General features: G+C 44.1%; 1 protein-coding gene across 4 annotated transcripts in view; it reads left to right on the forward strand.

Annotated features, from left to right (window-relative positions):
- LOC121295492 (mitogen-activated protein kinase kinase kinase kinase 4-like) overlaps window positions 1-25,216 on the forward strand; it is a 43,046-nt gene extending 17,830 nt beyond the window's left edge. Inside the window, exons 11-33 of one of the 4 annotated variants that reach the window (XM_041220174.1) lie at window positions 346-521; window positions 1,857-1,929; window positions 2,914-3,121; window positions 3,666-3,818; window positions 4,616-4,678; window positions 6,623-6,799; window positions 7,269-7,418; window positions 7,734-7,865; window positions 8,962-9,029; window positions 9,621-9,691; window positions 10,444-10,526; window positions 11,238-11,356; window positions 11,897-11,978; window positions 12,638-12,721; window positions 13,825-13,951; window positions 14,537-14,680; window positions 16,866-17,009; window positions 17,399-17,533; window positions 18,476-18,576; window positions 19,593-19,742; window positions 23,079-23,238; window positions 23,956-24,095; window positions 24,329-25,216. In XM_041220174.1, coding sequence (XP_041076108.1) covers window positions 346-521; window positions 1,857-1,929; window positions 2,914-3,121; window positions 3,666-3,818; window positions 4,616-4,678; window positions 6,623-6,799; window positions 7,269-7,418; window positions 7,734-7,865; window positions 8,962-9,029; window positions 9,621-9,691; window positions 10,444-10,526; window positions 11,238-11,356; window positions 11,897-11,978; window positions 12,638-12,721; window positions 13,825-13,951; window positions 14,537-14,680; window positions 16,866-17,009; window positions 17,399-17,533; window positions 18,476-18,576; window positions 19,593-19,742; window positions 23,079-23,238; window positions 23,956-24,095; window positions 24,329-24,412 — 2,824 coding nt within the window. In that variant the 3' untranslated portion in view covers window positions 24,413-25,216. Of the gene's footprint in view, window positions 1-345; window positions 522-1,856; window positions 1,930-2,913; window positions 3,122-3,665; window positions 3,819-4,615; window positions 4,679-6,622; window positions 6,800-7,268; window positions 7,419-7,733; window positions 7,866-8,961; window positions 9,030-9,620; window positions 9,692-10,443; window positions 10,527-11,237; window positions 11,357-11,896; window positions 11,979-12,550; window positions 12,722-13,824; window positions 13,952-14,536; window positions 14,681-16,865; window positions 17,010-17,398; window positions 17,534-18,475; window positions 18,577-19,592; window positions 19,743-23,078; window positions 23,239-23,955; window positions 24,096-24,328 lie in introns of all 4 variants that reach the window. The other 3 variants (XM_041220171.1, XM_041220172.1, XM_041220175.1) reach the window with 3 other exon arrangements.
- The last annotated feature ends 561 nt before the right edge of the window (window positions 25,217-25,777 follow it).

Here is a 25,777-nt window from a genome sequence, read left to right on the forward strand (position 1 = left end):
TAATCATTCAGCTATACTTTGGACATTTCAACACTTACATGATGACCCAATAAACCATAGAGGAGTATGATTTAAAAGAAGAGAAAGGAGAGTCGGGGATTCCTAACTATACTTAGCTTTGATATATGCCATGTTAACAGTGCACAGAAAAGGGTACTGAAGCTAATGAACCCTTTAACACATACACACACACAGACACACACACACTGGTGCAATCTGCTATTATTTATGCAACGCCCCTCTGCCCTACACTTCAACTGTGTTGGTTCACTCAGTATTAACAAGGGGATGGATTAGCACTGCTTACCAGCCTGACTGGATATTTTGCTGTTCTTCTTTTCCCAGGTCAAAGAAGTTTGTGAACTTCATGGAGAGCTGCCTGGTGAAGAGTTACCAGCAGCGGCCCAGCACAGACACCCTGCTGAGACACCCCTTCATAAGGGACATGGGGAACGAGAAACAGCTCCGCACCCTGCTCAAGGACCACTTAGACAGGACCAGGAAGAAGAGGGGGGACAGAGGTATGGAGGAGCGCTTTGTGCTTTCTCTTTTGCTTTGGTTTATTTTCTTGGTTTGTTTTGTTTTTTTAACACAGTTTTGTTTCTGAGCACCTCGCTGCTTTCTAATCAGACTTTCTAAGCAAAGAAATGGCTGTCCTGCACCATTTCAAAGCCTTTGAGCTTTTACTGACATGTGCTTTTGGGGTATGAAGTGTCTCTGTGTCCTCCTCCAATCTCTTTGAATCTCTGTATTTGGAAGAGCTTTGTGGTGCTCTGTATATTTGGGTCTGTAATGTTACAGAAGGAGCTGGAGGTAAGTTAATAATTTGACTTGAAGAGAGGGATATGACAACTGCAGGATTGAAAGCACATGACATTTACCAGGAGAATGGAAATTAGACATGGCTAATCACTATAAGAAGTACACCACAGGACTCGTCTGAGCCCTGCTCATGCCACACAATTAGGTTTTTTATTTGTAAAGATCTGAGTTCATTGGATTCACATCAATTACTTGTGGGTTTCACCCAGTGGCTATGGGTTCAATTGGCAAGCGAGTGAGACGGCCACCTAGAGAAATATTACAATAAATACTGCAGTACCTCATTGTAACGGGGGACAGCATGCTACAAGTGAGGTATACAGTGTGTATATAGCACGCCTTACTGCTTTGTCTATCGTTGTTAAATGAAAGGATTTGTGTCATTTGTGGCTTATTTTTAGCGAGTAGGAATTTGCATTTTGACTTAATTTTTGAAAGGTGGAAGGTGTTTTTCTGCTTTGTTTTTATTTGTGCCTCTGTGATTCAGTGTGTGCTGTGCATCATGTTGCTGTTTTCTGTTTTGGAAGGATATCATTATGTTCATTATGGGGGAGGGTTCATATCCCATGGCTAAAAGTGGAAAATCTCCTGAATCTGACGAAACTTTGTCTTGGTATTTGTTACAAGAATTTGTCTTCTGTTTGAATGAGAGTCAGTGTATACTTTTCACGGTCTAAACCTGTGTCGTTGACATAACTATTGCACAGGCGGAGTTGGCTGCCTTTGTATGTATATATTCAGCTGCTGCAGCAATATTCCTACCCTGTATGGAAGAGGTCTATGATGTGCTTTGAAAAGCTTGCTGTCCACTTCCATGTTGAGACCTCTTAGAGATGTTGTTTAAAATCCTTTCATTCAAGTGTTGTTTCCATGCCTCGTTCAGACATCAATTCTTCTGTCTGTCTTGCAGTAAAGGATGTCCTGTCCTGTTAATGAAACATTTACTTCTGTTGCATACCAATTATAATTCTTCTTCTTCTTCTTCTTCTTCTTCTTCTTCTTCTTCTTCTTCTTCTTCTTCTTCTTCTTCTCAGAGGAAACAGAGTATGAGTACAGCGGGAGTGAAGAGGAAGACGAGGAAATGAATGAAGACGAAGGAGAGCCAAGGTACAGCTTGATTCCAATTTGAAAAGGGGCCTGGAGCTGAGGTGGGAGTTGTCTGCCAATAGTTACTGCAATAAGAGAGCCTATATGCATATTGATAGCTTGTTTGTTTTGCTTCAGTACTCTGCATGCATATCGATAGCTTGTTTGTTTGTTTTGCTTCAATACTCTGCATGCATATCGATAGTTTGTTTGTTTGTTTTGCTTCAGTACTCTGCATGCATATCGATAGCTTGTTTGTTTGTTTTGCTTCAATACTCTGCGTGCATATCGATAGCTTGTTTGTTTGTTTTGCTTCAATACTCTGCGTGCATATCGATAGCTTGTTTGTTTGTTTTGCTTCAGTACTCTGCGTGCATATCGATAGCTTGTTTGTTTGTTTTGCTTCAGTACTCTGCGTGCATATCGATAGCTTGTTTGTTTGTTTTGCTTCAGTACTCTGCGTGCATATAGATAGCTTGTTTGTTTGTTTTGCTTCAGTACTCTGCGTGCATATCGATAGCTTGTTTGTTTGTTTTGCTTCAGTACTCTGCGTGCATATCGATAGCTTGTTTGTTTGTTTTGCTTCAGTACTCTGCGTGCATATCGATAGCTTGTTTGTTTGTTTTGCTTCAGTACTCTGCGTGCATATCGATAGCTTGTTTGTTTGTTTTGCTTCAGTACTCTGCGTGCATATCGATAGCTTGTTTGTTTGTTTTGCTTCAGTACTCTGCATGCATATCGATAGCTTGTTTGTTTGTTTTGCTTCAATACTCTGCATGCATATCGATAGCTTGTTTGTTTCTACTGAAACACAATTCTGTTCCTAGTCTATTATAAACAAGCCGTATCCTCTGCCATCTTATGCACCACTTGTTTGCTTCATGCATGACTGGAAACTTACCATATGGCAACAGCCTACAAAGCCTGACTAATTGAATAGCCTAGTTTCAGTGTTGCAGCGTGCTCAGTCTGTGTGTGTGTGTGTGTGTGTGTGTGTGCATGCAGCTCCATTGTGAACCTGCCCGGGGAGTCCACGCTGCGGAGGGAGTTCCTGCGGCTCCAGCAGGAGAATAAGAACCGCTCTGAGTCCCAGCGGCAGCAGCAGGTCCTGCAGCAGCAGCTCAAGGACCAGGAGAAGTACAAGAAGCTGCTGCTGGCCGAGCGGCAGAAGAGGATCGAGCAGCAAAAGGAGCAGAGGAAGAGGCTGGAAGACGTAAGAGCCACTGCTTTATTATAATGTTATCGCTGTCGTGTGAAATTTCAACTCTCTAACTGCTAAATTTGACATCAAGAAACAGAATCTGTTATCTGCTACTAGGGTAATCACCTTAGTAAAAAAAAAAATATATATATATATATATATATATATATATATATATATATATATATATATATATATATATATATATATATATATATATAGTGTTATTATTTTTTATTTGGTCAACACTGCTGATTGCTCTCTGTCATCGGCTCATTATCGCTAGCGTTATTACAAGTGCATCATTGTTGCATAGATTTAATCTATAGTGATTCCTAGTAAACAAGAGCTTTCCGTGGTAATCAAGGGACCCAGGGTATACCGGGAGAGCATGCCCCACACCAGGGCCATGCCAAATCCAATCAAGGAAACAGACGGTCCCAGTAAAGCACATCTAAATATGTTTTGCTTCTAAAGAAAATATTATCAGTAGTGTAGTAGAGGAAAGACTGCTCCCACATTCTTCTAGCATGTCGGATGTCTGTTTAACCCACAGCAACAGAGGAGAGCGCAGAAGGAGGTGGGGTCCCAGTGGCCAGAGGTGCAGGAGATGCTGTGGAGAGAAGAGCCCATTGGAGACGAGAAGAGCTTCTTGGAGGAGGAGAGGCGGAGATTCGTTGAGGGACAGAAGAGGAGCGACAAGAAACAGGTGCTGTACCTCCAGAACACGGAGTGCAGAGGACTGAGCCAGAGTCTACCACTAGTGCAGGGCTGGGTCTGTCTTCCACTAGTGCAGGGCTGGGTCTGTCTTCCACTAGTGCAGGGCTGGGTTTGAGTCTTCCACCAGTGCAGGGCTGGGTTTGAGTCTTCCACCATTGCAGGGCTGGGTCTGTCTTCCACTAGTGCAGGGCTGGGTCTGTGTCTTCCACTAGTGCAGGGCTGGGTTTGAGTCTTCCACCAGTGCAGGGCTGGGTTTGAGTCTTCCACCATTGCAGGGCTGGGTCTGTCTTCCACTAGTGCAGGGCTGGGTCTGTCTTCCACCAGTGCAGGGCTGGGTCTGAGTCTTCCACCAGTGCAGGGCTGGGTCTGAGTCTTCCACTAGTGCAGGGCTGGGTCTAAGCCTTTGACGAGTGGCCTTTTTGTGCTGCCTTTCGGGACTGTCAATGCCTCAATGTATAACAGTCGCTACTTTATTTAAGTAATAATTTTCAGAAATGAATGGTATAGACTCTCTGTACCATGAACCTTCATCTTTTCTTTAAACGTATGAATACTATAAAGGGTTCAGCCCAGATGTCTAAATTGTGCTAATCCCTAATGTACAGCAGCAGTTGGTTGAGCACTACTTACCGGTATTAAACATTCAGGAGACAAGATGTAATCATTCTCCACTGTAGTGTGTGTTTGTGGAAACTGGGTCGTCAATGTGATTTCACTTATTTATTTCAGGTCTAGTTTAGCAGAAGGAAGTCATCTTTTTTTTTTCTTCTTTCCATTTTCAAACAGCTTGAAGAGTTTGGCTGGCAGGGGGTGGAGGCGGGTCGAGCTGTTGCCATTCAAACAGCCCAGGTAAAGAGCCCCACGGAGCAGACCTGAGCAGGACTGGCTGCAGCAGTACCTGCTTGTGTTCTTCTGTCTCATATGAAACTCCTGTGAGGAATTGCAAAGCTCTCCTGTATTTGGAACGGACGGATACCTTTAGCTTGTTGATGCAGGGTAATACAGTAGATAGGATAGGGTAGGATAGGATAATATAGGATTGGGTAATGTAGTAGATAGGATAGGATACTATATCACAGTACATTATTCATAAAAAATCAGAACAATGAATTTGGCTTATTTGGTCATTGTCTCGTTGTTTAATGCTTCATAGAACCGCTTAATTCATAACAGGTGACAGTTTGTTTAACTCCTAACCATGTAGATTCATACTGGATTTGTCACATACTCAGAAGGGTCCAGATCACAAGGGCGTAGTCATTTTGTGGACTGTGCAGAGTAATTCAAACTATATCAGTATTGCTTGGCATTTCCACTATTTGAAATATCTCATGCTTAGTGCTGCATATCTAAAGAGCCCACGTCTACAGTAGTATACATGCATGGCACAGTTCAAGAGTAAGAGATGGATTTTTAAGCAGTGCTTTCAAAGTAAAAGAGAACATTTGACTTCCTCACTGGAGAGACCCTCCAGTACAGAGCCGAGCTGTTAGAAGCAGCTGGTGTGTGAGCCCGCATGCGCACGTCTATATTTATCCCTGTGTGAGGTTATGTCTGTTCAGATGTTTATGAGTGTGGTTTCCAAAAACTGAGCCTGAACCAAGACTCTGAAACCTCAGTGCGTACTTAGCAAACAATAAAGCAGATAAGGAAGATTACATGGTGCTACAAAATGTTTCTGATGTTGCAGCGGGCACAGCACTCACTGTTCCATGCCCTGTGTTTAGATTTCCTTTTCAGAGTTATACAGTATATTACTGAAATGAATAGCAACAAAGGCTCGAACAAATCGATGTCTCCAAAAATAAAAGTGGCTATGACAATGAAGATTTTCATTTTCTATTTCAACAGTGTAATTGATAAGCCGTTTCACCATGCACAACAGGCACACATAGGTTATAGCAGGGCTGTGGAAATGCATGCTGTCCCGGGTTAAAGCATTCATTACTGGATTTCTCCACAGGGGCAGCAGGGTAGCTCCGCTATTGTTCCAAGTTCACATGATAGCTTTTTTTATTATTTTTAAAGCTATTGCTATAAGAGTAAGAAGCTACAGTTTGATTCCTGTTAGTGCCTGGGGGGGAGGTGTAGGAGGCAGCAGATTTTGGGGCGTTTGTTTCTGCAATCACTTGCCAGGCTTCTAGCAGTTTTGTTTATTTATTTGTATCTGTGTAATATCATCAGCAGCATTGTAAACATTGTCCTCATTACTCCCTCGGCAGAGTTCCATGGGTTCTAAAATATTTGAAAGAATGTGCAGTCGGTGTGTGTGTGTATGTGTGTGTGTGCGTGTGTGTGTTGGGGAATATTTAAGTGTATGTATGCCTAATTGTATGTTAGGCCTGCTTCTATTTGTGGTAGCTTAGCAGAGACGGCGCTCGTCGTTCTGTTTTTTTTTTTATTGAGGATGTGGACCAATGCCTATGTTTCCTTTGTCAAGACTGTTTCCTCTGCGTGACCCAGCCTGTGTCGTGTGTGGTGAGCTTGTGTGGGCCTGTGATTTACTCTGTTTGTGTTTATGTGTTGGTGCACTTCTGCATATGCTTCTGTATATTTAAGCCTTGTTGTAAATGCAATATGTAGGAGTTCCTCCCTTTGCCACATCATAGACACTGAAACTGAGCTCTGGGAGAGAAGTTGTTTCTTATTTAAAGACTAAATTAGAAGCCGTCAGGTTTTATTGAAAGCATTTTCATCGCAGCCCTCACTCAGCACCCTCTAATATCTTATTTTTAGACCTGGGTTCAGATCAACAAGCTTCTCCAGCATTTCTGTACTTTGTGTTTTCTTTAGAAAAAGTCAGAGGATACACAGCTGCACCAGCAGCACAGTAAAAGGTTTCACCGCACCCTGCCCAAAGACCAGACTCCTCTGCTGTTACTCCAGCATGATCACAGGCAGAGAGACAAGGAGTCCCACAGGACAGCCAGCTCTGCTCCCGACAGTTCAGCAAGCAGCCAGCACAAAGTGGTAAAGCCACAGCAGGGCTAGGCATTGGAAAAGTGAAGCGCTCCTGTGTGTGTTTGTGCTGCCCCTGTGCCTGTCTTTGTTCAGTGTGGATATTAGAGTGTGTATCTGCTGATGTGGGAAGGGCTATATCTGCATTGGTAGCAAAGGCATGTACTGCATGTACTTCCTCTGAGGTGAAGCTGAGGAATTCACACCACAAGAAATTGCTGTTTAATCTTCTAAATAAACTTTAGAAGAACCAAGCCAAGTCTTACACTTTAAAGTTCAAACAACAATAAAACTCCATCTGCCTCATTATATACTGTTAAACTAATACCGTACTTAGCATTATTAAAAGTGTTGATTATTATTATTATTATTATTATTATTATTATTATTAGTGTTTTTGAACTATACTTTTTTTTTAATATTATAACTTCTAAATCTTAAATGCTTGTTTTATGTATGTTTTGTTTGTACCATCGATCAGATTGATGAGAGGATTAAAGCATCCGACAGTCGCCATTTGAACCTGAACCACATCGCTGCCGGACCGGCTGTGCATTTCCACTCCAGACTGGCTTCCGGGAGCAGCTCCAGCCCCTGCACTCCAGCCCTGTCGCGGGCCACTGCACCACAGGTAGGCTCAGCCCGAAGCCAGGCTGCACAGTGTGCGTATGATCACAAGCCATCGGGCAGTGTGGTGAAGGGTGACGGAAGGGTGAAGGAAATTGTTTTGTATGTTACTAAATTTATCGTGAAAGGCGCTATATAAAAAATGAAGATAGATTGATTGACAGATAAATATAGATTGATTGATGTAGTAAAAGCAACAACAAAACGGTCAGCAATATAAAAATCAAATAAAACTGGGTTGCCTGCATGATCAGCCCTTCAATAACCGTTCTGGGTCATTGCAAAGCTCAGTGGATGTGTTCCCACGTGTATTTCACAGAATGCAAACCTCCTATCCAGCAGGGAGAGTGGGCAAAGTAGCTCCCTGTCAGATGTGGTGATGAGCCCCGCTTCTCCGGTGCAGGACGATGTCTTCTGGGATGGTCCACACATACAGGAGCTGCCTCCCAAGGTAACAGCTTGTGAACCAGAAAGCAGGGCAATGCAGGATTCACTGCCCTCCAGCACGCTGCATCTCTTCTCATATGGGCTTCTGGAACTGTTATGACAATATGGTCGTGGCTTCCTTTTGCCCCATAATTCCCTTTGCTTGGCAGAACAAGCAGCGCGGTCTCTTTACTAAGACTGCAGTGCTATGAAGGGTTTATATAGCCAATATTGTGAGCAAATCATTTTTGCAATTATTAAAAATCCACCAAATCCATATGTCCCAAAATGTGCATGATATCAGCATTTTATATACACTGTACTTATACTTTACATAAGCAAACATTTGTTGCCCAACTGTGTCTCTAGTGGGACATCAATAAAATGTAGTTGTTGATAGTTCCTGTTTTACAGTGCCCTTGTAAAAGTCTCCCATAGTAAAAGCATATCAAAGTGTAATAAAGCAGGGGTACAGGTGAGCATTGTAAACCTTGGTAAACCTTAATAAGGATATGTTCTACATTTTTTGTGCATTTTAACCGCTGTGCAATTTACACTATATTCAAGAGGACTCGGAGCATTCCTGTCCATTAAGTGACCCCAGCCCTGGATTTCAATAGAGAAAGGTCGTGACCCCTGATCTGCACTGTGTATGCATTGGGTTCCAGCTTTGACACAAGCTCTGTGGGAAAGCAGAACAATGAACAGGAATGGTTGTTTCGAAACAGTTTGGTTTTGGTCTGAAGCTGTAAAGAGCCAAGTGTTATCTCATCCCCCAGTCCTGTGTTATTGTTGCTGATCTGGCTGGCTGGCACAGGGAACTGCAATGTGATGCATGTCACGGGCTCATAGCGTCCTCTTGGGCACGGTGGGTACCGTGACTGCACTGCAAAAGCATTGCACAACGTGAGAGCCGAGCTGGGTTATAGGTTATAGCTTCAGCCTTAGCTCCATCAGGAGCTTGACTAGGACCAGTAAAAACATCAATTTTACTTTACATTACTTTAATTACTGCTATTTTGTAAGCAGAGGAATTGTAATTAATGCAACAATGGCAATTTTAAAGAGTTACACCTGCCAATGTGATATTTCATTGTTTTTTTGTTAATCCTGTTTTCAAGGTCCCTGAACGGACAACCTCAAAGTTTAGCTGTAAAAAGCTCTCCAATCATCAGAGAACCCCTTCCAGGTTTGTCTCTCTCTCTCTCTCTCTCTCTCTCTCTCTCTCTCTCTCTCTCTCTCTCTCTCTCTCTCTCTCTCTCTCTCTCTCTCTCTCTCTCTCCCTGAAATACAGGGCCCTGTTCATAGAGCATTTAAAGACTGTTTATAGATTGAAGGAAGTTTGGGATTCATCAAACTGTTCTAGACTGGTGTTGGTTTCTTGAACAAGTGGCAAGAATATTTCCATGCAAGCTTTGTGAAGTAGTTACATACAAGCTTTGTGAAAGTGGCCCATCTACATTATTTTTAAACAGTATGTAAAGGAAAACTTATCTTGTCAGGAATTATATACTTCCTATCTCCAATGTTTTCCTAAAGTAGCATTTAGTAGTCCTACTTAGATAATAATTATATACAGTAAGAAGGAATGTTCAAAGTTTCAAATTTTGTTTTTTTCGGAGCGCTTTGCCCTGTGGCAGATTTCCAGTGTATTGTTGCTTTAATTTTAACTGTTCTGTTTATGAAACAAATTAAACTTTCAAAGAATACCTGCTTATGCCCTTGGTCCGCAAAGCTCCCTAGTATGAAATACTGAATCTGTTTTCATGTCTCTGCTTAGTTGTTTTCAGCAGAGGGGGAGCAAGTCCGAGCTGCAGAGTAGTGGCAGCTCCACGAGCAGCACGCATTCAGGTGAGCTTCATGCCTGGCTCTACTTATTATTTCTTGGTTTTCAGTGTGTGTTTACATTTCAAAAGCACTGCACATGGTAACACCAATTTCTAGGAACGATCCTTGTAGCTCTCTTTCCAGCGAGTTGTTTTCTAAAATGAATCTGCATTTCTGTGATTTTTTTAGCTTGATCTCTGTAGTTTTTCATTCAATTTGTACATAAAAAAAGAAATTCAAAAACCTTAATGGACTTGCTTCCAGCTCCCAGATATACGAGCCACAGTGCTATGGATCCCAGTGTGACGCTGCGTGTCTGTGTGTGTTCTTGTGGTGGACAGTGTGGTTGGTTTATTGGGTGGGGAGGTACGGTACAGTGCAGCACAGTTACCACAATGTTTGTTTTATTAGTATTGAGATGTTTGTATTGTTAGTATTGAAATGTTTGTTTTATTGGTATTGAGATGTTTGTATTGAAATGTCGGGTATAATGACTCAGCCTGTGGAGATTATTAATACAGAACTGCAATATAACACATCTCACTCTGCTCACTCCAGTCACAAGGAAGGGAGAGCTTCTCATGCAGTTTCCTATGACTTCTCAAAGCATGTGCGCTGCGCATCGTGTGATATTAACCCAAGACTTGCCAGGACAGACAGTAGAGTAGACCTTTCGTTTTAGAGTTAAAGCTGAACGGTGTAGAAGCTGATGCATAAAAATGTAATTTTCCAGTGCAAGCTGAGAATTGAAGAGCATGTTTTTTGGTTCATTGCAGGTTCTTCAAAGGCAGCGAGCCCTCTACCTCAGAGCCGTGCTCAGCAGTACAGAAAGCCCCACAATGGGCGTCCAGGATCACCGGTGTGTTTTTATTTCCTGTGCAGAGATATAAGGAGGGGGACTGAGGGGCTCCTGGGCTTGTGACAGGTTGTCACGGTGGTATAAAGAGGAAGGAAGCTCAGGGAAGCAGTCGAGGAGCCACGTTTGCCTATGCCTGCTAGGATCCAGATTGGAGAAAAGGCTGTGATCAGAATGAGGGTTGATTTACTGCAGGGGCAGCAGTCCGACCATCACCTTAATTAATACATTGAACCAATGAATCTCCTGATGAAGAAGCACACCTCTTCAAACACAATGGAGCTGTGCTCCAGGGCCAAAATCACCTGCCTACTCTGACCCTTAGAAGAGTTTAGCACGCTATTGTTGCACAGTATTTTTGCAGTTTTCTCATGCGTTTCCCGTGGTTATACGATGCATTTACTGTAGTGTACCATGTTTTGCCATGGTTTTTACATGCTTTATCATAACTCTTTGTGCTTTACAATACTGCCCAATGCATTTCCACACTTTCACTGTGCTTTATTACACTTCACTATGCTTTTACTATGGGAAACTTTATAAGGGGAGTCACACCAGGTAGGACGGCTTCAACTGGAGCAGGTTCTTTGACAGGAGTGTTTATGTGTGCATTCAGAGGAGTATGACCCCTGCTCTTCTGTAGTTGTTACAGTGCATATCTGTATGTATGCATGACTACTCCAGTGCTTAACAAACTGCTGTGTCACTCCCCAGGGACTGGTACTGCCTGCTGAGGGGAAGCAGGGAGCCAGCCCCTTCTTGAAGGTGACAGACTACTCATCATCCAGCGATGAAGTGGGGAGCAGCGAGGATGACGACCAGAGCCAAAGGAGGTGGGAGACCCTTAGATAAGGAGGGAAGGAGAGAGTAGGAGCTTTACTTCCCACACTGGTCCTGTATGTCATCATGCACAGCTCCGCGATGCCCGATAACCCAGTCATACTCTCTGAAGGAGTTGAACGCTGAAGCTGTTGAAATCCACAACTGCAAACAACAGTTACAAAAATTTTAACACATGCTAAACTGTGCTTCATTATCTATGCAGAAATACATTAGAAATAATTGAATCTCTTTCATAAAATTTTGTGGTAATGTTCTTAAAGCTATATATACAGGGTTAGAAAGTAAGTTTACCACATCAATGATATGGTGTGTTCATGTGGTAACCTTGCATTCTAATCACTTTGTGTGTGTGTGTGTGTGTGTGTGTGTGTGTGTGTGTGTGTGTGTGTGTGTGTGTGTGTGTGTGTGTGTGTGTTGTGTGTATGTGTATATATATATATGTGTGTGTGTGTGTGTGTGTGCTGTAACTAGCATTGCATGTAACAGTCTCATGAATACTGAGTTGCTGAGGTGTCTTGTTGCCGATACAGAACGACATGGAGTAACGCAGTTCCCAGAGCGCCCCCTGAAGGAGTGATGCTGCAACCGCATTGCACATTAAATCAACAGCAGGTAAGACACCTCTTTTTATACCTGTCAGTGTTATTCTACAGAAGGGATATGGGGATTTCACATGCTGTTTGCTATTCCTAATAGGGACACTAGAGAGTGCTACATCTGCATGCAAAAGTGATGCTAGCTAGATCCAATTAGGTTTCACTGCCATACAGCTGGGAATTGTAACATTATACACTGTCGTAATACAATGGTGTTTTACATTTTTGGGCATGTGTGTAGAAAGGCTGGCCAGGCTTTTGAGTGACGGGCTTTAAATCACCCTAACCCTTAACAGTGGCCCATCTTTCTGTACCAGGTAAAGAGCGTGGCCCGTCTCTCTGAACCTGTGTCCATTTTTTGTTAGCCATGACGTGCAGATAACGAATACCTCCAGCACACAAGATGTATTGTTATTTCACCTGGTAAACGTTTAAAGAATATTTGGCAAAGTCGTGCATACTATTAAACACTCAGTTGTGCTAAATTTAGAATTAAATTAGATCTAAAAGAATTGAAAGTTCAGTGACAAACGTTATGACTAGAACTCTTTTTCAAAGTCTTTAAATTGAGTTTTTTTTTTGTTTTAGCAGAATGTAGCTGACCTAAAGCGTGTCTGCTCCCAGGGGCCGCTAGGTTTATGCAATCAGAATTACGTTCTGCCTGATCTCCTGCAGAGCTACCCCTCAGAGGCCCCGGGCACAACCCAGAGACACACGCAGGGCCCCCAGCCTCCTCAGAGCACAGCCACGAGCAGCCACGTGAGTCTCAATAGAAACAGCCTCCTCAGAGCACAGCCACGAGCACCCACGTGAGTCTCAATAGAAACAGCCTCCTCAGAGCACAGCCACGAGCACCCACGTGAGTCTCAATAGAAACAGCCTCCTCAGAGCACAGCCACGAGCACCCACGTGAGTCTCAATAGAAACAGCCTCCTCAGAGCACAGCCACGCGCACCCACGTGAGTCTCAATAGAAACAGCCTCCTCAGAGCACAGCCACGAGCAGCCACGTGAGTCTCAATAGAAACAGCCTCCTCAGAGCACAGCCACGAGCAGCCACGTGAGTCTCAATAGAAACAGCCTCCTCAGAGCACAGCCACGAGCAGCCACGTGAGTCTCAATAGAAACAGCCTCCTCAGAGCACAGCCACGAGCAGCCACGTGAGTCTCAATAGAAACAGCCTCCTCAGAGCACAGCCACGAGCAGCCACGTGAGTCTCAATAGAAACAGCCTCCTCAGAGCACAGCCACGAGCAGCCACGTGAGTCTCAATAGAAACAGCCTCCTCAGAGCACAGCCACGAGCACCCACGTGAGTCTCAATAGAAACAGCCTCCTCAGAGCACAGCCACGAGCAGCCACGTGAGTCTCAATAGAAACAGCCTCCTCAGAGCACAGCCACGAGCAGCCACGTGAGTCTCAATAGAAACAGCCTCCTCAGCACAGCCACGAGCAGCCACGTGAGTCTCAATAGAAACAGCCTCCTCAGAGCACAGCCACGAGCAGCCACGTGAGTCTCAATAGAAACAGCCTCCTCAGAGCACAGCCATGAGCACCCACGTGAGTCTCAATAGAAACAGCCTCCTCAGAGCACAGCCACGAGCAGCCACATGAGTCTCAATAGAAACAGCCTCCTCAGCACAGCCACGAGCAGCCACGTGAGTCTCAATAGAAACAGCCTCCTCAGAGCACAGCCTGAAATCGAGACAGTTTACAAGCTCATAGATTAAATGTCTGAGTTTATTTATAATTTGGGAAATTTATTGGGTGTGTTTTTTCCTTTCTGAAAAAATAAAGATTTGTAGTCGTGCATGGGGTCGATTTTTCTGGGTAATAATGTGTGTGTGTGTGTGTGTGTGTTTCAGAGCCCAGTCGGCTCCGCCCCCCAGGGGAAGATCAGCTCCTCTTCCTCCTCCTCCTTCACCTCTATCATGGACCCGCGGCTGCTGCAGGTGTCTCCTCCACAGAGTCCAGTGGGGCACAGTCCCAGTGGTGAGTACTGGCAGCTAGTGACCTTGATCACAGAGAGACTGACCCACACGCTAGGTCAAGCCAAGCTAAATCACTGCCACAGCTCTCAGCTTGCTGCCCTTTTTTCTGTGAGTGATACTGAGCAAGCGAGCTGTGGGCTTTGCTAGGCATTAGGTTTGAATTCACCAGGACTGAGGGCTGTGACAAATAAACTGAAGGTCATGCCTTTGAGTGAGCAATAAGCAGACTATTTAGACATCTGAACAGCTCATTGAAAGTGATTTGCTTCTGGTTCATTAGTATCTGGTACCAAAAGCTGATTTTTCACTTCACTAAAACCCAAAGGATGTGGAGGTCCATCGATGGTGCTTGATCTTGAAGTGCAAAGCTTTGTCTAGAAGCTCCTAGCTTGTGGACTTGCTTTGGTGATGTCATCACGCAATCCGAGCATGAGCATCAGGAATGGAAGAATGCACAATAAAATTCCTTATTTTTTTTTACTATATTAAATTATTATTCAAATAAGAAATCCTCTGTCGCTAGATAAAAAGAGCTTGTTCTATGAAATGGAAAATCTCACGTAACATTTCTCATAATTTAATAAAGTGGAGCCCTTCCGAAGACAGAACGCGAGGAAGGGGTCTGTTGTCAACGTGAATCCGACCAACATCCGTCCGCAGAGCGACACCCCTGAGATTCGCAAGTACAAGAAGAAATTCAACACGGAGGTCCTTTGTGCAGCTCTGTGGGGTGAGGGCACTCTTTCAGCTTTGCAGGTTCTGTTTGTCATGAAGAAAAGTATTACTTCTGACCCAGTCGATTGGTTACTTTTCACTTGAAGCAAAGAAAAGCTACGGAGAAATAACGTGGCATTAAGCATTTACTCGCCTGTACATTTTACTGTGATTACTTTACCTGTGTCTGGTTGCAGTCCGGGGCTGTGATTACTTTACCTGTGTCTGGTTGCAGTCCAGGCTGTGATTACTTTACCTGTGTCTGGTTGCAGTCCAGGCTGTGATTACTTTACCTGTGTCTGGTTGCAGTCCAGGCTGTGATTACTTTACCTGTGTCTGGTTGCAGTCCAGGCTGTGATTACTTTACCTGTGTCTGGTTGCAGTCCAGGCTGTGATTACTTTACCTGTGTCTGGTTGCAGTCCAGGCTGTGATTACTTTACCTGTGTCTGGTTGCAGTCCAGGCTGTGATTACTTTACCTGTGTCTGGTTGCAGTCCAGGCTGTGATTACTTTACCTGTGTCTGGTTGCAGTCCAGGCTGTGATTACTTTACCTGTGTCTGGTTGCAGTCCAGGCTGTGATTACTTTACCTGTGTCTGGTTGCAGTCCAGGCTGTGATTACTTTACCTGTGTCTGGTTGCAGTCCAGGCTGTGATTACTTTACCTGTGTCTGGTTGCAGTCCAGGCTGTGATTACTTTACCTGTGTCTGGTTGCAGTCCAGGCTGTGATTACTTTACCTGTGTCTGGTTGCAGTCCAGGCTGTGATTACTTTACCTGTGTCTGGTTGCAGTCCAGGCTGTGATTACTTTACCTGTGTCTGGTTGCAGTCCAGGCTGTGATTACTTTACCTGTGTCTGGTTGCAGTCCAGGCTGTGATTACTTTACCTGTGTCTGGTTGCAGTCCAGGCTGTGATTACTTTGCCTGTGTCTGGTTGCAGTCCAGGCTGTGATTACTTTACCTGTGTCTGGTTGCAGTCCAGGCTGTGATTACTTTACCTGTGTCTGGTTGCAGTCCAGGCTGTGATTACTTTACCTGTGTCTGGTTGCAGTCCAGGCTGTGATTACTTTACTGGTTGCAGTGGCTGTGATTACTTTACCTGTGTCTGGTTGCAGTCCAGGCTGTGATTACTTTACCTGTGTCTGGTTGCAGTCCAGGCTGTCTTTACCTGTGTCTGGTTGCAGTCCAGGCTGTGATTACTTTACCTGTGTCTGGTTGCAGTCCAGGCTGTGATTACTTTACCTGTGTCTGGTTGCAGTCCAGGCTGTGATTACTTTACCTGTGTCTGGTTGCAGTCCAGGCTGTAATTACTTTACCTGTGTCTGGTTGCAGTCCAGGCTGTGATTACTTTACCTGTGTCTGGTTGCAGTCCAGGCTGTGATTACTTTACCTGTGTCTGGTTGCAGTCCAGGCTGTGATTACTTTACCTGTGTCTGGTTGCAGTCCAGGCTGTGATTACTTTACCTGTGTCTGGTTGCAGTCCAGGCTGTGATTACTTTACCTGTGTCTGGTTGCAGTCCAGGCTGTGATTACTTTACCTGTGTCTGGTTGCAGTCCAGGCTGTGATTACTTTACCTGTGTCTGGTTGCAGTCCAGGCTGTGATTACTTTACCTGTGTCTGGTTGCAGTCCAGGCTGTTGCATTACTTTACCTGTGTCTGGTTGCAGTCCAGGCTGTGATTACTTTACCTGTGTCTGGTTGCAGTCCAGGCTGTTTACTTTACCTGTGTCTGGTTGCAGTCCACCTGTGTCTGGTTGCAGTCCAGGCTGTGATTACTTTACCTGTGTCTGGTTGCAGTCCAGGCTGTGATTACTTTACCTGTGTCTGGTTGCAGTCCAGGCTGTGATTACTTTACCTGTGTCTGGTTGCAGTCCAGGCTGTGATTACTTTACCTGTGTCTGGTTGCAGTCCAGGCTGTAATTACATTACCTGTGTCTGGTTGCAGTCCAGGCTGTGATTACGTTACCTGTGTCTGGTTGCAGTCCAGGCTGTGATTACTTTACCTGTGTCTGGGATCTATTTAGTAATCTAAATGTTGGGAGATCTAAATACAGCCGCTGTTTAAATCATTAAAGGAAGGAACTGTAACAGTGAGGGTCTGAGAGTCTGTCTTAAGTGTATGTTTGTCTTGTAAAATGCCAGAGTTGTAAATAGTGTACCATTTAAAAGCCGGGTGTGTTTGACGAGGTGTATGTGTCTGCAGGGGTGAACCTGCTGGTGGGCACGGAGAGCGGGCTGTGGCTGCTGGACCGCAGCGGGCAGGGGAAGGTCTACCCGCTTATCAGCAGGAGGCGCTTCCAGCAGATGGATGTCCTGGAGGGGCTGAACGTGCTCATCACTATATCAGGTGAGCCTGCGCTCAGGGGGCCTGGAAATGGCATTCGCTGTTTCTTTAGTTCCAGAGCAGAGATTTACTCGACATAACTGCAGAAAGTATTGAACTCCAGGCCTGTAAGGGGTGAAGTTGTGTTACTATTGTAAATCGGTTGTTTCGTTATGCATGCAGACTGTGCCAATGGAAGTAGGGGAACTCTAGGTTTTCACCCTTACAGAAACACTTGATGAATCCAGTTATAAAGACCTGGTCCCTTCTATACAGCCCCATTTCATTGCAGTTCCAATGCACTTAAAAGCTGTACAGATGCTTTCCCTTTCAGGGTGGCTTTCTGTGCTGGCACTGTTCCAGCAGGCAGAAGCTTTTTCTCATTTTCTTGTATTCTCTTGTGCGATCCTCAGGCAAGAAGAATAAGCTGCGGCTGTACTTTCTGTCATGGCTCCGAAACAAGATCCTGCACAATGACCCAGAGGTGCGGAAGAGGGAGGGCTGGATCTCAGTGGGGGAACTGGAAGGCTGTGTGCATTACAAAGTGGGTGAGTCCAAACCACCAACCAACCCCTCACTCTCCTGCAGAAACAAAGCTTGATATTCAACCCTGTAAAAAGGGCTGACGGTCTGTCCCTAGTGAAGGTCCTTTTAAAAGAACACTCCTTACAGAAAGGTTCTTCAATTGACAGACACAGACAACACCAGCAGCGATCGCAACCCATTTGGATTTGGCCCACAACTAATATTGCAGTGCTAGTGTTAAAGTGATACACCAGTACTTGTATTTGTCTTTGCTTTCTATTGTTTTACACTGTTTTGTGGACTGTGAAGTGCACGGGAGGGCTGGTCTTGCAAAGCACTATGTCTGTGAAGTATTGTACTGTTGTTCTGATATGTTTTCATGGTTCTGCAGTAGGTTAATGGTCTGTCTTGGTTTACACCATTGTGAGGATAACAACAATGAAATGTGTTCGAAGCTTTTAATCTTATTCATAGTCACAACTCTCTAAAACACCCGCACCTCAGCAGCTAGTTGCTGCATCCTACAGGAGGCATTCAAGATGTATGCCCGTTTCCCTGGACATTTCTGTGGATGCGAGATGCCAGTCATGTACCTAAAATAACACTGGAGTGAGTGTGATGATCAGATGCCCTGGGTGCTGATCTGAGCACAATATCTGAAGTGAAAGTCCAGGGCCAGGAAGGGAAACACTCTGGGTATGCATTGAACGCAGTGCATTGGGTGTCTCTCTTTGTCTTTTTACAAGCTAGGAAGGGTTGCCATGGATCTTCTTATTCCCAGCGCCTGGTGATCAATACACCAGCTGGGGAAAACCGTCCCAGGCTCTGCCACCAGCAGCTTATTATCCCTTAGATGCATTAGGTCCAGGACACTGGGTATTTAATAACTATAGGTGGTCCAGAGGCTAAACAGAAGTGGGCGCTGGTTAATTATCACAGTAATAAACTATTTTTTCTGCCCTTAGTGAAGTATGAACGAATTAAATTCCTGGTTATCGCCCTGAAAAACTCTGTGGAGGTCTACGCCTGGGCTCCTAAACCCTACCACAAGTTTATGGCTTTTAAGGTGAGTTTCATACCGTCACCATGGTTGTAGATGACACAGCAAACACCCCATTCGCCCCCCACAGCAATATACAATCCCTCCCACTCCCCTCCTATTTCCATCCTCCCTCTCTGCCTCTACCTCCCTTTCCCTCCTTTCTGTTCCCCACAGCAATATACAATCCCTCCCACTCCCCTCCTATTTCCATCCTCCCTCTCTGCCTCTACCTCCCTTTCCCTCCTTTCTGTTCCCCACAGCAATATACAATCCCTCCCACTCCCCTCCTATTTCCATCCTCCCTTTCCCCTTTCCCTCCTCTCCCCTCCCCACAGTAATATGCAATCCCTCTCACTCCCCTCCTATCTCCATCCCCCCTCTCTGCCTCTACCTCCCTTTCCCCTTTCCCTCCTCTCCCCTCCCCTCCAGGGCCCCTTTTATCTGTACTTATTTATTCTATACTAAATTCTTACTGCATTTTCTAAAAAGAAAAAGAACCATTGCCCTTGCAAATGTGGGTTATCTCGATTTCAAATAAAAAAGAGCACCAACTTCAGCAATGTCACCTTCAGATATAAAAAATCATTGGCCCATTTTCTGAAATGTCCTCAGGGGCGAGAGCCACTTTCAGTAGAATGTCATTATTTAGTTAGCTTACTCCTGGCATACAAGAAAGCTCAGCGTTTTATAAATATTAACAGGTACAGATTAACATGCAGGTTTGCATCATCGTGAAGCAGTATGGATGCAGGTTTGCATCATTGTGAAGCAGTGTGGATGCAGGTTTGCATCATCGTGGAGCAGTGTAGATGCAGGTTTGCATCATCGCGAAGCAGTGTGGATGCTGGTTTACATCATCATGAAGCAGTGTGGATGCAGGTTTGCATCATCGTGAAGCAGTGTGGATGCTGGTTTACATCATCGTGAAGCAGTGTGGATGCAGGTTTGCATCATCGTGAAGCAGTGTGGATGCTGGTTTACATCATCGTGAAGCAGTGTGGATGCAGGTTTTAATGCAGTGTTTTCATTTTGTGTTACAGTCCTTTGCATCACTTCCTCACAAGCCATACTCAGTTGACCTGACTGTGGAAAAGGGGCAAAGGTTGAAGGTGATTTACGGCTCTCTGGCTGGGTTTCACGCCATTGATGTGGATTCGGGGACGGTGTACGACCTCTACCTGCCAACGCACGTGAGTCCCACTCTTCCTTTTTCAGCTGGCATCGGTCAGGGCTTATCTGTGTTAGTTCACGTAGTGCCACAAGGGAATTGGTTGAGATGAGATTAAAAGCCTGGCTCTAGTACATTGTGGTAGAGACGCTGGCCTGTGGATGTGAGGTCGCTGGTTCATGCCCAACCTCCACCCTGTTTCATATTTTTGACTGCAAATCTTGCTGCATTTAACCTGAAGATCGTGTAAACAGGGCAGATCCACAGATTCTGCAGGACTGAGCTTCTTCTTGCTGTACAATGGCCTGGCTACAACACCTTGCAACAAGCATACACTGCATTTTGCATTCAGATATGAAGCGATTCTGGGAGACGGACCCCTGAGTGAATCTTGGCTGTCATACCCACTGCAGTACTCACAGAAACTCATTCTCAGATTCAGCTCTTCCGTGGGCACCCTGGCACCTGGTAAACCCCAGTCTTTGGAACAGGTGGACTGCATTGCTTCAGCCATCTGGGTGCACAGTGCTGCAGCTTGTGTTGGGCAGTGTGGGTGGGTAAGCTGCTGTGAGCAAGAGGTGCAGGCCATTCTACTGTACCATCACTTGGGGTCCATCTAATGAGATGCTGCCCCCAAGCTAAAGATTGTAAATGGTTGTGAAGTGCACCGCACACACAAAAATGTGCTGGAAATGCAGGTGAAATGTGAAATGTACTGGAAATGCAGGCTTATTTTTCTTAAAATTAACCTACCATCCTCCACACAGAAGAGATCTCTCCAAGTGATTTGCCCCAGATAGCAATGATTGGTTGGCCCATGTCTCTATCCATGTGTGCTAGTTCTCGACAAGACAGATTGCTCTAAAAATCCCCCCCTCGCAGTGCCTCCCTTTAAATAACAGGCTTGCTAAAATGAAACACTGTGAAACGGGGAGTCTAGTTATTTTAACAGAGTGTGAGAGCTGGCTTTGGCATTGTTCTTCTTCAGGGTCTAAATCTTTAGTTTAGATCCAACTGCCTCTCCCCCCCCCCCTCTCTCTCTCTCTCCTCCCTCTCTCTCTCTTTCTCTCTCTCACACACACGCTCTGTCGCTCTCCTCACTCCATTCTCGCTCATGAAAATTCCAAGGCAGCGCATTAAGATCGCTCTTCGGCTCTGGGTACCGGTGTTAATGTTACGGATAGTGGTCGCGCAGAAATGGGATGGGATTGTCAGAGTGAATCAGGCATTCAGTTTGGCAAGTAAACGGCTGGGTTGAATTCTTTTAAACTGTTGATACTGCTTTGTCTGCTGTGAGTATGCTTGTTGTCCCCTGCTGGCGGTGTGGGTGGGTATGCTTGTGTGTGGGTGGGTGTGAATGTGTATGGGTGGGTGTGAATGTGTTTGTGTGGGTGTTCATGTGTATGGGTGGGTGTGAATGTGTTTGTGTGGGTGTGAATTTGTATGGGTGGGTGTTCATGTGTTTGTGTGGGTGTGAATGTGTATGGGTGGGTGTATATGTGTTTGTGTGGGTGTGAATGTGTATGGGTGGGTGTGCATGTGTGTGGGTGGGTGTGAATGTGTATGGGTGGGTGTGAATGTGTTTGTGTGGGTGTGAATTTGTATGGGTGGGTGTTCATGTGTTTGTGTGGGTGTGAATGTGTATGGGTGGGTGTATATGTGTTTGTGTGGGTGTGAATGTGTATGGGTGGGTGTGCATGTGTGTGGGTGGGTGTGAATGTGTATGGGTGGGTGTGAATGTGTTTGTGTGGGTGTTCATGTGTATGGGTGGGTGTTCATGTGTTTGTGTGGGAGTGAATGTGTTTGTGTGGGTGTTATTATTTACTGAGTTCTTCATTCAGAAGATGTCAGGCTTTTTGTAAGCAACTTGGGCAAAGTTATTTTACTACAACAGTGAGCCTATGTATATATCTATATACATACTGTGTGTGTGTGTGTGTGTGTATGTATGTGTGTGTATATATATATATATATATATATATATATATATATATATATATATTATATATATATATATATATATATATATATAAAAAAAAACTAATTTACATTCAGTTTGTCCAGAATTGTTTGAAATGTTTCTGTTTTATATCTGCCACATTTGTTCATATTTCTGGATTTGTAACTTTGTAATGTTTTTCTGATAAATGATTTTGGAGTGAATTTCCACCTTAGTCATTATTACTACACCAAATACCGTAAAATACCATAACGATGACAAGTTATTTTGTTTTGTGTGCAATGCCAGTGGTTTTAAATACAATTCTATATTCCCATTGTCCTTAATTTACCCTGAGCAAGCTATCGTTCACGGGGATTAGCTGTGTGACTGGCATTAACAATGCATGCTGCAATAAAGAGTACTAGTGGAAGGAATTTTGCACATTTGGACAGGGCACTTGTATGAGTTTCCACACACATACCCTGCTAACGATGGGAATTTATTAGAGAGCTGGTGTGAATTGAGAGCTGTAAACCTGGTACACTGGGGTTTAGTGTGCACTGTTGCAATCCCTTGGTGTTAATTTACTCTAAAACACATCGATCACTCTTAGACAGCTGACCAGGAGGGGGAGTGAGGACACAGGAGAATAACTGCTGTATGCAGTTCAATATTACACCTAAAGACAGCAGGGCTGTATTCAGTTCACCTGAGCAGTAGCAGGATCGGGTCTGAATCGTATTCTTGTTGAGCTCTTTCTGCTGCTTTACAGTGTGTCTCACGCTGCAGTGTTAGATGTTGGATTTCTCTACCCTTAATGTGTTCGATTTCCCAGCTCATGAATTTACTATGGAGTGGGCAATTTGCCTGCAATAAGCCCAGGCAAGTGTGTTGTATTGCTCTAAAGGATAATAATGTTTAGATGTGTTGCAGTTTGTATCCAATGTATAGACCTCAGTATCTGTGAGAGCACAGTCCCATCAATCAATCAATTCCAAGTGCATGCTTTCCTGCGGGCAACAGTGATGTCGGTTATTTTCTGTTATTTCCTGCACAGTATGCAGGCATGCTCTTTCCATCTATTTAATCTGTTTCAGTGCTTTGCAAAAATAACAAACATGCACAATCATTAGGGCAACGTTGCTGACCAAACTGGTTCTGCGAAGCAAGGAAATTCTGGAATGAAAAATAATTACACGGCCTGTTTATTTCAGAAGGTCAGCGATGCGTCTCAGTTGGACAGCATCAGGCTAATCATTCTTGTAAACAAACAACATCACGTTCATCTCCATGTGTGTTGTGCATTGTGGGGTTTTTAATCAATGGTCTTCCTTGGACAGATAATAGATACTGTACTAATAATAATACTAAGGTGGTAAACGCAATTGTGTGATTGTCCTCCTGTCTGTGTTTCAGATCCAGGGAACCATTCGCCCCCAAGCCATCATTATTTTGCCCGGCAGCGGAGGCATGGAGGTGCTGGTGTGCTATGAGGATGAGGGGGTCTACATTGACACGTACGGGCGCATCACTAAAGAAACTGTGCTGCAGTGGGGAGAGATGCCCGCCTCTGTTGGTATGCATGCATGCATTTTACATTACTGGTATAACTATAGGAGAGTTCTCTTCCAGGCAGGGGGGTGGGTGGGTATCTTACCCCTCTAAAACGAATTGGAAACCCTTTGTTTATCCCTTATCCGTTAAGACTGGCATTTCTAATTTAAAGCAAACCACCAAGAGCTTTAACCATCTTCTGTACTTACTGTAACTCGTTCCTGTTTGTTCTGCTGCCTATGCTTTTAATCTTGGGAATGTGCGCCTTTTGATATCTCCAGAGGTAACAGCTTTTTTTAATTGCAATTTAGCTGTTGGCTGTAAATGTAGGAAGGTACAACAGCGTAGGGGGTAGATCAGAGTGAACCTTATTGACAGAGCTGGGGCACAATGACTAACAATATGAAAGGAGTTCTCATACTCTACTTTGAACAGACCTTTATACCCTAACCCTAAATCAAGGATGAGAACAAGGGGGGCATTGGGAAATTAGGGTCTGCGTGAAGCTATCGGCATCGCAGAAATTCAGGAGCTTAAAACTGCAGGCGTAGAACCAAATGGAAGAAAAGATACATTGCAGAAATACAGTGGTAAACTTGTATAAGGCTACCAGCGTGAGTGGATTAAAAATGTGACTTCAGTAGTGAGGTTCTTCAGGCCCACCATACATGCACAAGCACACGGATTGCACAGATTGCACACCTTCCCACCTTTCTAACTGTGCCCTGTTTCCCTGCAGCTTACCTCCAGTCCAATCAAGTGATGGGCTGGGGGGACAAAGCCATCGAACTGAGGTCTGTGGAGAACAGCAACCTGGAGGGAGTGTTCCTGCACAAGAAAGCACAGAAGCTGAAATTCCTGTGTGAGAGAAATGACAAGGTGAAAGAGAGTTCGAGGGGGACAGGCCACTGCAGCTGGCCCTGGGGGGGGTGGAGGGGGGGGGGGGGGGGGGGTTTGATTTTAGAGAGTAGAGCAACGTTCATGTATATACCACTAATTATCATTGCATGAGAATGTCTATAGGTGCCCTCTTCATTTAAGCAGCAATGCAATCTACGGTATGGCCTGGTTTGCAGGCATGCTAAATGTCTGTCTGCTTGTTTTTCCATAAGGTGTTCTTTGCTTCTGTCCAGTCTGGAGGAAGCAGCCAGATTTACTTCATGACGCTGGGACAGAACCCCCTGATGAACTGCTGATTCGGGATGAGCGCAGAGCTTTTGGGATCAGAGACGACGGAAATCTGGGTCTCTCCGCTACAGATCCAGGCACCCACACACCTCGCCAATGAGAACCAGCTCACCTCGAGGAAGCAGTGAAGTGGAGACAAGAAAATAGAATATATTCTTGTTACAAATAAGCACCATTATTATTAAGCTTACGCAGCAAAGCTAAAAAAAAAAAAAAAAAATCAAGAGGTCTTGCTGAACACTTTTTTAAGGGGTGCATTCTCAAGAGTTGAATCTTCTTTCTTTTCCCTTCAAGTTTCAGAGTATGGCGTCGGTAGATTTCAACACTGTGCAATAAAACTATATTCAGCATTAAGAATACACACTAGCAGACTAGCAAATTCTAGATGATAGATGACCATTGAGTATTAAAAAAAAACAAAGCATTACAACTGACTACGTGAAAGCGCTCACTGTTAGTACAAATCACATTGAGAATGAGGCACTTGTTTTAGCAGAACATGTATATCTCATGCTGCACACGCAGTTCTGTGGACCTCTGTATTGCACTGTTTTTACTCAACCCGACGTTCCAGCTAGTATTCCACCAGTAGCCTTGTGTTTTCTGATATTTTTATGTCGTTTTGCACTGTTACAATTTACTGTATAATGTGTGTGTGTGAAATGTTTTATAGTAGCAGTGATCAGCTGTGCTGATGAATGCAGAGGTTAAGTCTCAAAGCTTTTTACTATGAATCTGCACTTTTTTTTCAGAAAGGAAAAAAAAAACTCAATAATGTTAAGAACCCAGAAATAAAAAACTCCCACATATTATTATTATTATTATTATTATTATTATTATTATTATTATTATTATTATTTATTATTATTATTATTTAGAAAGTTGTTCAAGTAGTCTTTTTTCTTATTACTTTTATAAACTGTAATTGCATTTGTTGTTTCAGAAGGAAATTGTGTGAATGACAATTTGAATGCTTTGAGAACCTTTCAAACAAATTCCCTTTGAAAACAGTATCAAATTTCAATATTACATTAGGAAATATAGTTTGAATGTGGCTTAGCAAATTGTAGTTTGCTCTCTGTTCGAATGGTGTGAGTTACGATGGGATGGTTGTTGTGTTCTATAGCATCAGCACCTTAAACAAAGGTGTGCTCCCTCACTGCAGCTGTTTGGGAAGCAGGCCCCATCACCACATGCATGTTTGTAGTTTTTTGGTCCACAATGCAAGATGGTTTAAGTGCAATGCAAATGAAGTGTCCAGGAACATGGGCACACAAGGACACCTGGAGCCTGCCTGTGAAAGTATCAGTGGGAAACAATAGAATTATAGGAATTTGTAATTAGGGGATGGTTGTGTTGTTGAAAAGATATTC

This window comes from Polyodon spathula, chromosome 20 (assembly GCF_017654505.1).
Source record: "Polyodon spathula isolate WHYD16114869_AA chromosome 20, ASM1765450v1, whole genome shotgun sequence".
Lineage (NCBI taxonomy): Eukaryota > Metazoa > Chordata > Actinopteri > Acipenseriformes > Polyodontidae > Polyodon > Polyodon spathula.